The sequence below is a fragment of the Tubulanus polymorphus genome, chromosome 1 (assembly GCF_964204645.1).
Source record: "Tubulanus polymorphus chromosome 1, tnTubPoly1.2, whole genome shotgun sequence".
Classification (NCBI taxonomy): domain Eukaryota; kingdom Metazoa; phylum Nemertea; class Palaeonemertea; order Tubulaniformes; family Tubulanidae; genus Tubulanus; species Tubulanus polymorphus.
Genome location: NC_134025.1, coordinates 23,355,271 through 23,368,797, shown reverse-complemented (window position 1 = coordinate 23,368,797; position 13,527 = coordinate 23,355,271). Strand labels below are relative to the sequence as shown.

The following is a 13,527-nucleotide window of genomic DNA, read 5'->3' as shown; positions in this document are numbered from 1 at the left end:
TTGCGATGAGAGTCGTAATGTTCTACTTTCTGCTACATGATCATTTCTCGCCATCCAGTCAAAATACTCCCCAAAATATGAAAATTACCTTCCTCTCATGTCAGTTTTACATCCATTTAGTCCACAATCAATGACTCAAACATTTCATTTTCAAACAAGCCGAATGAATTTTCAGTACTGCTTCTCAGTTTCCAAACCTTTGTAAACCAGGACTGGATCCAGTTCCACAGTTGTGACAATTATCTATGTAACTGAAATATGACCTTTTGGTATCTGATTTTAGCTCACGACTAGATAATCCTTCGATAAAAACAACAAGAAGAGAATACTTAAAGTTATTTCCGGATTTATTCACCACTTCATTGCAACTTGATAACTTTCATAGTTCTATATTTCTATTAGTATTAAAATGCCACTGTCCAAACTTCGTATTCATTAAATATACTTTATTACCAGGAGGCATGGAGAGGAGAACATATACGTGGAAAAAATTGAACCAGGAAAAAATCCTAATTCATCGAGGGTTGTAACAGCCTCAGTAATTTCAATCATTTCAATGAACACATGAACATGTTCATACATACTAAAAACTGCGCGTTTTCGTGGAGAATTTTTGCAGGATAATATGACAAAGCATTCTTATATATATATATATATATCTATGTAAATTGCCTTAATTTCCAAATCAAAATCCACGCATGCGTCCCAACAGTCGGCTCAGCAGAAACTGTCAATGATTCTGCAGTATAGGTCGAGCGAACTGCTTATAAATACACATCTACTATTGTATTAGCCAGCATTAGCTCACTTGCAGTCGAAAATCCAGAGACAAACGTCGTCCTAGAAATCGATATCAACCAAAAATGCGAAATTTTTCTAATGCAATGTAGACCAATCATTCCTCATTACTTACATACTTCAAGGGAAAACAAACACTTCTATTACATTCAGCTTACATTCACACGTTAAGTCCTTTTTGGATATATCAACATACATTAAGGCATCTACAAAATTTGCATAACATTTCATTTAAATTTTGGCCAGATTCCAGTCGGTCTCCACTAATTTTGCGACGGTACTATATTCTACAATTTCTTCATAAGGACTGTATGAACTTCATTTTGTTATCAGTCTACACTCGGCTTCTAGAGTCTTCAGCAGTTTTTCACCGTTCATCTGTCATGATGGAGACTACTCAAGCCGTTATTGAACTTTCTATGTAGTCAAGATTACCGACTACCGTGGTTAGCTTTGATCAAAAGCTTCGTAAATAATTTGTTCATTACCAAATGCTTAAGTGGAAGTATAACCTCATGCTTGCTGGTTTAACACAGCTTGAGATCATTGTCTATTTGTTTCATCGGTGTTCGACATAAATTGAGAGCTAGGTTCCAGTGAACTACAAGTTACATACGTCGATATGACGTCAAAAAATAAAATTGACGAAATGTGAAAGATGACATATGGTAGGCAGTATCGATAGGTACTTTTTTCTAAGATCTTGCGGGCTTCTGAATGACGCTTCATAACGGAAGAATTGAAAAGTATTTGAAGTCTGATAAGCACCGCAAAAGCTGTGATATGGAGAAAATGGCCATACGATTCAAAGTTTCATAGTTTAACACACCGATAGTGCACGTTTACAGTAATGAGAAAATGCACAACTACCTCAATTTTCTGCTGGGTAGATGCACACTCAATGGGACTAAAGATCATACAGTGACGATTGCATCCAGATAAAAACAGAAAATTTGAGTAAATCAACGAAAGCAAACGCTTTTTTAACCGAAAAATGTACTGGTAATCCATGCACTCCTATTGTCATAGATAGTTAGATAATTTTTGTTCATCCATTTCAGCCACTGACTGATGTTAAATCATTAAACAACCAATTATTACAGCAAAAGAGCCCAAGCAGCAATAGTAAGGCACCTTATTTGTATCCTTTTGAGTTAGTAAGAAATAAAAAGAACTCGATAATACAGACTAAGTAGTTTTGAGCAGGCAAACTCCTATCGTAAAACACCGTTGAAATATGTATTTACTTGTTATATCGTAATCGTAAACTGAATCCGGTGAATTGAGCAAATGGCTTATTTTCTTAAATTTCATTTGAATGGCACGGGACTTAAATAATAAGTCCCAAAATCATTTGTCGTCGAAATTAACGCAGCACAAGATCTAGTGCTTTTTTTCGTCAATATATATACAATTTTTTTTTCTTTACAAAATATCATACGGCTCAGTCACGAAGTCTCACCACACACGGCGTTCACAAAATACGACTGACAAAAATGTGTGGATAACATGACTGCGCAAGATTGTGTACGTGTATTCAAACGATACAATGCAGTGACCATCGAGGTATCGTTCAGATGAAAAATACCGCACGACCAGCAATAAACAATGAAGAAAATAATTTCATCGCATAAAGTATCAGATCAGTATCGTAGCGGAGAGATCTACGACAGTCTCTCGATTAATGAAATAAATACGACTAGTTACTTGCGTTTTTTTTTTGGTAATATCTCTAACTATAGCTCACGCAGAAAAATTCTCTGAAGCCGAAGTCATTAATTAGTCCGTAGCACCGATTGGACATAGAAATACACAATCATATCAGCACAGTGTCCAGTTTTCTACTATTACTTTAGCGTAAAAACATGAGAACATGACTAGAAAACATGTACATTACTACTATTGAGAAGAAGGGGAAGCGTTAAATTCAGTATAAATCATTTTTTCTTCTATATGACAGACGGATGAGATTAGAGAACATTTTGACAGTGAGTTTTTTTTTTCATAACGAACAGCGGGACTTCGATAAGTGTAAATTACACACAAAACATAATTTCTCATTTTCCATAGACTGCTCTTGTACGGCGATACGTAATCTTTAGGAAGAAGGCTTCCAGAGACTACGTTCTAGTTTGAATCCTTTCGTGCCGTCGGGTCCTTTCGGCTGGCGAATAACGACCAGTTTAGGAGCACCATCTTCGCTTACGCTCTTCAAACGACTGATAAGCCTTTCTGGACGACGACGATCACTAGAATGTAAGAATGATAAATCAATTTTGATTTTGTTATCAATATATTGGGGCTAGACTGGTTACCGGTCAATTCAATGGGTACCCGCGAAACCACCATCCCGCCAAGTGGCGTGACGATCAGTAGGTCGTCCATTGTCAAAATTAATTCATTTTCAATGATCTTTGAACAGGATTTTTAGACTCTCGTGTCCATGTATTATCACAGCACCCACCAAATACAAAATACTTTCTTCTAATCGGATATCGGTATAGTTTTCTTAAATAATTGATTCATTCAAGAGAAATGTCCATTTGGATCTAATTGAAATGTAGAAGAAATCGAGCGCAGACGACCAACTATCTATTAGCGAACCTGGCGGATCCTCGCCTGCCATAAGTGGAATCCTCGATTGCCACAGTAGCACTGCAGGTACCCCATTATATATTCAAATTCAAAATAACTTTATTGATCCTTAATGATATGTAATTTTCTGTTACAATACTGTGGATTTCATTGTCGATAATATGTTTTTTTCCAAGGTGTCATTAAACTTTGCAGTTAGTTTTCTTGTTCAATCTCGAAGCTCACCTTATTTTTCGTAGACTACACGCCGAGTATTTTCCATTACGTTGATTCTGGACGACAACGAATTCGACATCGTCACCGGAGCGAACTTCTGCTCCGTCGTGAACTTCTGTCATGTGGAAAAACAGTTTCTTTCCTTCTTCCGCCTCATAATTCAAGAAACCAAACTAAACATGAAATTCAGTTGATACAAATATTAACATGCTGGGGTAATTTAGATACCTAACAATATCAAATTGGGATTCATAAACTAGAATTTCGTGCATCATAAACTCGTACTCTTCTGGCAAAAGGTAGCGTTAATGAAACATGCTCGTTTAAGCATAGGTTTTGAATTGTGTATTTGTCAGAGAACATCGTAAATCAAATTCCCAGTGGCTAGTTTTTTACATGCCCGGAATAAGTATGAAATCATTTCGAGCAATTTACCTGTCCTTTCATAGAATCAACCGTTGCCCGGATACATTTCCTAGCAGCAGCAATGTTCGTCGCTCTTACTTTTCCGGTAGATTTCACCGTGCACAGTTGAAATTTAACCAGATCTCCTTGCTGCAGAAAATCACGCTTGTCAGCCAGACCGGTGATGCCGTACGCATACGACGTGACATCCGGACCATCTGCAAATGAACGAAGCCATTGCGTTTAACAACCCTTAACCCTTTCAGTGCGTCTACACCGCAGTGCGGTGTATGAATCAGTGATGGATTTTGCTAGTACACCGCGCTGGGGTGTATTGATGTAATTAGTAATTATCTCTATTGAAAAATGGCAGCACCTGTCAAACATAGTGAAATACTAGTAACTAATGATATACCGCGGTGTAGGCGCACTATAGTGGTATTCCTGTTATTCAACACGCTAGGGTGGAATTTTTGAAAATTTTCAAATTATCTCCAGCACTTTAGGGTATTAATAAGTCAGCACTGAAAGGGTTAAATCATGACAGATTTACTTTGAAGGTCCAAGAAGAGATCAACGAAGGGTAAATTAATCATCAATATTAAGTAATGAAACTCTGAAAAAAGTGAAATGTAAACAACATACCATTGTGACCGAGCTGAACTAATCCGCAATACTCGTCTTGATCAGGATTTATGATTCTCATCGGGCGAATGATCTTGCCCTCGTAAACCCCGGGAAGCAGCTCTTCCGGAGAAACGCTTCCTTTCGGCAGTTTGCGGATACTTTCAGCGCAAACTTTTGAGTTCTTTCGGCTCAGAGTATATTCAATCTCATCTCCTAATTCAAGCGCATTAGGGTCACCATCAAATGCACTGGATTTGAAAAAAATATTTTTGATTAGTAACTCATTCATTAAATGATAGACCTATGCGTATGCTAAAAATGTACAAAACAAATTGAAATACATACCTAAAATGGAAGAATACTTCTTTGTCATGGTCTCCATTTTCGATGAAACCAAAGCTATCCTTGATAGTTGCAATGAATCCATTTTGACGAATAATAGATGTACGTCTCAAGATACGTATGTTGATTGCCATTTTGCGTTTGTTACTGTTATCAGTTGAAATTGTAAATTCAACCTATACGAATTGTATCATTTCGTGAGTGTTGATAAATCAAATAAACATAAATCTACATTCTCTTGGCAGTACGCATATTGAACATTACCTTGTCTCCAAGTTTCGGGATTTGCCGGATATCATGAATGTCTTTAGTACTATATGGAATGCTTTGATTGTTGCCATTAACTTCATACAATATGAAGCCAAGTTCCGGTTCCTTGACACTGTTTTTGCCTAAAAGTAAGACCAAATATTAACTTCATCGGAAACGGAAACCAACTAATAACTTGTTGATTCATTTAAAGAAAGTGGATTTATTCATTATCTTTGTGCATAGATCGATAACTTACTGGGACTTTTGTTATGGAAACAAGGTTCTCGTTCAATGACACCCTGTAGTTTTTCTGGAGTAGTTTTCAGTGTGATACTTCCTTTTGCCAAGTGTTTGATACGAATGCCAATTTCTCTATTTGTAGATGTGGGGTCCTGAAGGAAAAGATTCCTCATTACTGATTTAGATGTATTGCTGACTGCAATACACTGCTGTTGTTAATTGTATCATTTAGTTAATGATTCTATAGCCGTTTATGATTCTATTCAAGACCATCGAAAATTGGAAATGACTGTAAATGCCACAATAATCATATGGGTTTGTATCTCTGGAAGACTGAACTACAGGGAGGTTATGACTATAGTTGGGAGATGAATACTAGTTGGCCAAATATCCAATACCCTATGGGTCAATTTTGACAAATTGACCGAGACTTCTATTTCAATTAATTGTAGACAACTGAACTGGATGATTTACCTGGACTACGGTGAATTCGACTTCATCTTGAAGCTGGAAATTTCTGTTCGGATCCAACGCTTCGCTGAAGTGAAAGAACATGCGCACGTCTCGCGTGGCGCAACGGATGAAGCCGTAGCCTTCTTTCAGCGTAGCGACCATTCCGTTTTCTCGTATTTCGCCGGTCAACGCGAACGTCTCCTCGGCTAGATCTATGTTGGTGGCTCGTTGAAGTTTATCGCGACGATCGGTGGCGACATTGAATTCGACGAGATCGCCGCATTGTAACGTGTAATCGCCGCGTTGATCTTTATCTCCGTACGGGATCTCAACTTGTCTGAAAATGCAGAAGGACATGAACGCTGAAATACATCACTGAATGATATACAGGGCTTATTTCTAATGACAGGTTTCATAGCCTGACTGACCATCCTAGCCTAGAAATACACAAGATTTTCTTGCATAAGCCTTGATTGAACACAGACATTCTTTTTCGTGTGCTTATAGGCTCATGGCCTACACACTATACCTAAATAATGCTATAATTATTTTCGGGCAAAATTGAAAGTTACATCCATTCACTGAATTGATTCACCATGTATCTTACGGAACAGAATTCGAGAGTAATGAGAACGAACCCTGTTTTCGTGGTGTAAACGATTCTTCCGGCAAGAGGGTCGCTCTGTCGACGATTGTGAATGCTTTTCAGAGTTTTGACAACTTTGCCTTGTACGCGTTCGATTCCGACATCCTCGAAGATGACGGTTCCCTCCGGCAAACGCTGGATCTCCGTGGCGACTTCCTTGCCCTAGACGGAAAATAAAGATTTCCAATTCATGCGGTAATCATTCAATGGTAATTCAAGTAATATAGCTTCATTATCAAAGCCCCTAAATGGCGTAACTCATGATTAAGCCACTGAAAATCTACACGGATATAGAGCAAAAACATCCATGGCTCGATTAATAATGTTTCTTAATTTGATTGACTTACATTTCGTTCGGCAACAGAAAATTCGACATCATCACCCAGTAACAGTTCGTTGATGTTGCCTTCAAATTCACTGTAGTGAAAGAAGATTTCTTTGACGACGTCGGAACGCTCGATGAACCCGTACGAATCCTTCATCGAGCACACGACACCCTCATGTCGCTCGAGTTTGAACGGTTGTAGCGGTTTAACTTTTCTGGCGCGAATATTTCCATTTCTACAAATAAGAGAAGAATGCCCAGTTATGAAGGTAGCTATTCTACTATAGCAATCCTATGGATGGTTCTCACTTCATTCATGAGCAACACAGTACTGCAAACCCACAAGTATCTGAACCACGGACAATCAAAGAAAGGGACATGAGAAGCAAACAAGAAGAGGCAATTCTCTTCATGACACAAAACAACAGTTCAAGGGATACCGATTAATTCATGCATTCCAACTATCCGCACCTTTTGTCGGTAGCTATGAAGAAAGTAACATTGTCCCCATTTTTTACTTTGGCTCCGTCTTCAAGATCATCCATTGAAAATGGCAGGAAAAAGCACTCTCCGCTTCTTTCAAATGATACTCTGCCCATCCCATCTTGAATTCCTGTTAAACTCTGTAAAGAGATAAACACTCAAATGGTCATTCTCCGATAAATTGGTTATACACAATTTTGTGTGATGTGAGTGAATGCAACAGTTCTACTAGGGGTTTGGGGTTTTTGTAGTGTGACAGAACCTCGCGATCATCAGGTCAAATCCTCGCAATCATCAGGTTCAAATCCACGTAAAGCAGGGAGGGATGCACGAAGGGGATGGAAGTTTCAATAACGCTTTCCCGTCTTAATTCGAACTGATCCAAGAAAATTCAAATTGGAAATGTGTTCAATCGGATTTGAATCATACATACATGTCGTCTGTTGATTGCTTTTGGTTCAGTTACCACAGTTCCAGTAACACGCTCCTCTCCATAAATTTCAAATGAGGCCGTTCCATCCAGTTTCACAATGGAACAGGCTACCGGTTTTCCTGTTTTGCGATCAGTACACATTTGGAATTCCACGGAATCTACAGAAATGATATAGGATAAGTATATTTCAGAGATTGTGTGTAGCTTTAAATGTGTATATTCAGGTAGAACTGTTGTTTTCAGCATACTACACTTGACTTTAGGAATTGATTCATTTACAAAATCTCAGTGACTCACCTCCAATTTTGATGGTATCGATATTTCCACTATATTCGCTATAATGGAAGAAAAGTCTCGATTCACGTTCGCAGCATTGAATAAAACCGTACGAGTGCTGAAATTAAATCATCAAATCATTCATTTACTCAGTAAACATCGAATTTTCAAGCTAGGGCATCCCCTGAGGTCAAATTCAACAAGTCTCTCTATTTTTGTAGCCTATGGCCCGTTCAACATGCACAAAAAATCAAGTAAAGATCTGTTATATAATGTGTTTTATAGTAATGCTAACCATCTCCAATATCAAGACTATAGGTTGAAATCAGTGAGAAATCCTTTTTCACTTATATGCATGCAACTGATTAGACTAAGGTGGCCACCAATTACGCACAAAAAGGTCATTGTAGATTGGCCATCTTGTGTCCGATCGACCAAATTTTCACTCAATTATTGCACACAATAATGGCCATCAATAAGCCAGTCTTGAATATGGCCAGTTTTTGTGTTTAATACAAGTAAAACCAAATATCAAGACAATCCATCGAAGTTTCTTCATCAAGTCTTCCCATAGTAATGCAGTAGCTAAAAATCATCAAAGGGCCAATCATTGATTGATCTAAAAATTTACTTACTAAAAGTTTTTCAACAATACCCGTCTCACGGATAAGAGAATTCGCATTATTGTTGCTTGCATGATTAGACACCAGCGGGCTCCCGAAGTGAGTAGCTGGACGAGGTTGATAGGCAAGGATAGCAGGATCTTGCATTGGCGGCTGGAAATTCTGCAATAGAAAACCACCGCAAAGTCTTAAAACCAACCTTGCCTGTACGAGTATATTCGATTAGTCATAACACAAGTTACTTAAAAACGCAACTTTAAAAATTCAACTTAAAAAAAAAAAAACTTCAGAGCTTAACTGAGATAGATGTACAACAAATGACTTCAGGTACTTTCATCAGGTCATTAAGTAGTAGCAACCTGCCGCGAGCAAAAACCCCACATTCCAGGCCGGACAAACGCTGCTTGTCAATGTTGTAAGCGCTTTATAAACATCCCGTTATGCATACCTTCCACTGAGGATTAGCCATCATTACTACGCTTCTTATCTGTTCACATAGACTTGGGTTAATGTTCTATGGTTGTTTTCGGTCTTCGATTCCTCTTTAATAGCTTTTAACAACGACGATGTTCGACTGGTCTTGTTTCTCCTCCTCAGATGGGCAGTGTGTGCTCACGGTGTGGACAAAAGTTGGGCAGTATAAAGAGAGTAGTTTTAGCTTTATGTTCAGAAAAAAAAACACAGTTAAATCTTCTTACAATCTTTCGTGTAGAGTACGCTTCGTTTTACATTAACTTCGCTTTTTTAGAGGTTCTGAAAAAAAGAAGAAAACAGTGTCTATTCCCAGTAAAGTCTTAGTTACATAACACGTACTGTATGCAGTAGGGTCTTCACTTACTAACCAGGCGTGGATCCAGACTATCCACATGCAGCAAGTGCGGTAGTCGCAGTTTTAAAATGCCCTTGAAAAATGTTTGTTTCGGGAAAAAAGTAAATAAAATGGCACACAATTTGTGCGCCATAAAAAATAATTGCCTTTCTGTACTAGGACTAAAGCAAAATGTGAATGAAAATATATTGCCCAAAATCAAAAAAGGCAATCTAATTCCTTTACTCAAAAGGGCACTATTCTAAAAGAGACAATATTGTTGCTCTATAAATCTAATCGAAAAAGGGCAAAAATCTTAAGAAAGGCACAAGCAAATTGAATGTGAAGGCAAATTTAGTGGCATGATACCAATAAATGGCACTCAAACTCAAACTCGCTCGCCAGGCATTAATACTGGCCCCTTTCAAAGTTGGTGCCCTTATTTCACTTGTGCTGTAGTCACCGAATGGCCCTGGATCCGCGCCTGCTAACCAGCCTGCTGCAGAATTGTGGCTAAATTCATTTCACTTCACATCTCTCACAGCGAAAACCTCATTATCATTATTTCACCCAATAAAGGGAACATAATGTTAACCTCAAAAATATTAATGCACTTGAATTTTCTTTTTTATTTAAATGAGTGATGATGACACAATAAAATGCAATCATTATCTCCTTGAAAATCATCTTTTATTGCTAAATGTCTGGAGAAGAACCCTGCGCATTGGTCCGGGGTGTTGTGGAGATGCCGCGGTGATCACGTTGTTCGAAGATGAAGTCTAGTTATGAATGAGTACCACCGGTAGAAACATTCCAACTGTTTCTCTTACAATGCACCTGGGTATAATATGAAGATCCTTGGAAAATTGCCAGTTTCACCCCCCTAACGCTACAGGAAATATAACTACGCAGATTATATCTTCAACCAGACACTCGTGCAGAAGGGACGATGTATGATCGTATCATATTTTCATGATTTAGATTATTATTAATCAGGGAATCTCTGCTCCGTCGATCAGAATATAATCAAATATAACCGCACAGAAACTTGCCGCAGTGGATTTCAATCACCATTCCAAATACGATGTATTCCGCTATCATACGATACAAACAAGTTTTAGCTACCTTTATCATATTCTATGGAATTCCCTACCCAAGAATCTCGATCGTTTCAATTTCTAAATCCCATTACAAAACTAGATGTTTCATCATAATGAAAGTTAAAATCATTTTATTCAGACACGTTCTTTTCTCCATATTTCAATTTTGAAGCGTTAAAAGTCTCAAAATTTATGGTGCTATATAAAATATCATCAATCATTTTCGATTAAGAAAATGCTTGTCTTCGATAGAAATATTGACGAAAGAAGTTTTGAAGAATTAATAGCTAAGTACTTTCACAAAATCAGAAAAAAGCCAGGTCAAAATTGATACAAATTGATGAATCTTAATAGATAAGCCAATAATAATACACAACGCAATGCGAGATCATATCCGTGGGCACAGATGATCTTATATCGAGTTTCTATCCTCTTTTTTTCTATCCCTCCCTTTTAATAGTAAAATTATCCCATTCTACTTAACTCACTATATGGAGTGGTGACGCCCACTCCATCAGCAAAATTGCCATACAATTCATTTCAACATCATTCTTAAGTTTATAAATAATCAACAGAGATCCGTAAAACTAATACTTAAATCACTGTTTGGAGTGGTGACGCCCACTCCATCAGCGAAATTGCCATACAATTCATTTCAACATCATTCTTAAGTTTATAAATAGTCAACCGAGATCCGTAAAACTATCTGTTTGTATTATAAATATCTCTTAATAGAAAAAAAGAGACTATAAACATCATTCTGAACAATAACATTAAGACTGAATTGAACACTGGTGTGTATGGTTATCAAGAACTTTGAGTTAGCCAGGCCCTACTACCTTGTTATCTACACCTGTAGTAGTTTTCGCCACAATTCGGCATCAAAGAATGGTTGAATTGAAATTGATGCTACTAGTAGCTACTCTCAAATAGAAGTGGTAGTCAGGTCAGCGTTTCAAGTCTGGCTTCGATCATGGAATAGGGATTTGTCTCGCTTATTCATTTGATCGATTCCTTAGTTCGATTGTCTCTCAAAAACCCACCACACATTCGATTTCGAACTTTTAGCTACAAACAAATGAGTTGAGAAATGTACAACGCGACGAGTCAAGCTGAATAGAACTGTCTTCGGAATGTCATCCGAACTTGCTATATTTTACGCACCACTTTTTTCAATGATATTCAATATACCTTGTTGCTGTCATATTGTTGATATAGGCTAACGCCCAATCCATGAATAACCGCAATCTTTTCTTTACTTAGAAATTCAAAAAGTAAGTAACATCCAGTAGCATTTGGTCACAAATAAATAAGCTATAAATTGAATAAGCCTGATTTGTGATGTAAAAGCGTACCAGAACTGCGCAGTAGAGTCAAACAAATTGCCCAAGTTGTGTGTGTGTAGATTAAAAACAAAATCAGCCAGGTAACTCTCATATTTAGGTAATGCAAGACTAACTACTCGTCAAAAGATTTGGCAGTAAATATAAAGCCTGATCTGGTTTCATTTTCGTATAACTATTTGGCAGTTTTACCCCCCCCCCCCCAGTGATTGGCTAATTCATATCACACATGCACATGCTGAGGTGACGACTTAAAGTCAGAGAATGGGAGGAAAGAATGACGGAAAGATTTAGAGAAAATAGAGCAGTATTTGAACCCGGGCCAGCATCTTCCCAATGCAGCATCTTCCCGCTAGACTACAGAGGTTCGAAGAAGCCATCTTATGTCTTAACTACATATAGCACTCAAGCTAACCATAACCCTATCCCTAGCCCTAAAATGAACCCTAACTCTTATCCCAATCCTCCATAGACCTAAACCCTGTCACTTGACTTAACAAAATAATGTTATCTTTATATGTTATTATGTAAAGGCAGGGAAAATAGTGAACTGGAATAATGCTGTGTCAGCATAAACTTCCGACTTCCAACTAGACCACTTCAAACTAGGCCTTAGCATCAAGCCACATTCTTCAATGATTTTGATATTCAATTACATGTACTATTGTATCGCAATAAAGCGTATCCATTAAAAGAAATATTTATACCCAACTACTTTGGTCAAAGGCGGATATAGAGTATATTCACTAATCAAATCAAATCACTAATCAAATTTTTCAACAGAGACGGTGATAGTCTAGCATCAATCCCTTGTTCCCAAACAACGTTGAGGGTTAAAGTGTACATAATTTTCGTCCCTCGTAGCTTTCAGTCATTATAAAGTCATTAAAGGTAATTATCTAATTCATTCAAATTTCAAAATCTTTATTCAGCATAAACAAGTGCATTGTTTGCGACTGACTGTTCATTTGATAAAATAGTTTTAATAGTGGACAAAAGTGTGCGGTTGCATAGCAAGAAACAGGAATTAACTCCTCTTTACAACACTTCGGCGTCAGAAGTTTTAGGTTAACCCGTTCATCATCTGGTACTCAGCAGACTAACCAAACAAGGCGATCATGGATCTTTTGACTTCGTCCTATTTTCATTAATTTTTTGTTCACTTGACACTAGTATTCCAATCCAACCCTTTCCTGCTACGTTTTCATCGACAATAAACAATTATTGTACAGGTACATTGTCGTTTGGCAAAAAAAACAATGGGTCCTGACTTTTCAATAAAAACAATTTGTCTGTATCAATTCATATTTGAATTGAATTGAGTGAAAAAAAAGAAAGTTCTCCATTTTCAAGAAGGTTCGATATTCAAAGCGCAGTTACTAACAGAAATGGACAACCTTCGCTTCCTCGTTCACACTTTCGACGGTCTAAAATTGTTCTTGAGATGAACCTCTTTCCTCGGTTATTAAAGATCAACTGTTGCGGAGAAAAGAGAAGAAACCTACCCCAACATTCGACAAAGCACATCACTGCGACCATACCGCCATCTTGAAATTATGGAA

At 37.6% G+C, this 13,527-nt stretch overlaps 1 protein-coding gene across 1 annotated transcript; it reads right to left on the bottom strand.

Moving 5' to 3' along the window:
- Positions 1–329: 329 nt before the first annotated feature.
- On the bottom strand, positions 330–13,523 carry LOC141898480 (cold shock domain-containing protein E1-like). The gene is made up of 16 exons (XM_074784407.1): positions 13,471–13,523; positions 9,163–9,467; positions 8,727–8,876; positions 8,113–8,209; positions 7,816–7,973; positions 7,371–7,522; positions 6,922–7,135; positions 6,567–6,736; positions 5,950–6,265; positions 5,492–5,627; positions 5,248–5,375; positions 4,987–5,159; positions 4,660–4,889; positions 4,045–4,232; positions 3,619–3,782; positions 330–3,047 (listed from the first exon to the last, which is right to left on the bottom strand). Exons 2-16 carry the CDS (start codon positions 9,184–9,186, stop codon positions 2,897–2,899), a joined length of 2,451 nt encoding a protein of 816 aa, XP_074640508.1. The 5' UTR covers positions 9,187–9,467; positions 13,471–13,523; the 3' UTR covers positions 330–2,896.
- Positions 13,524–13,527: the final 4 nt, after the last annotated feature.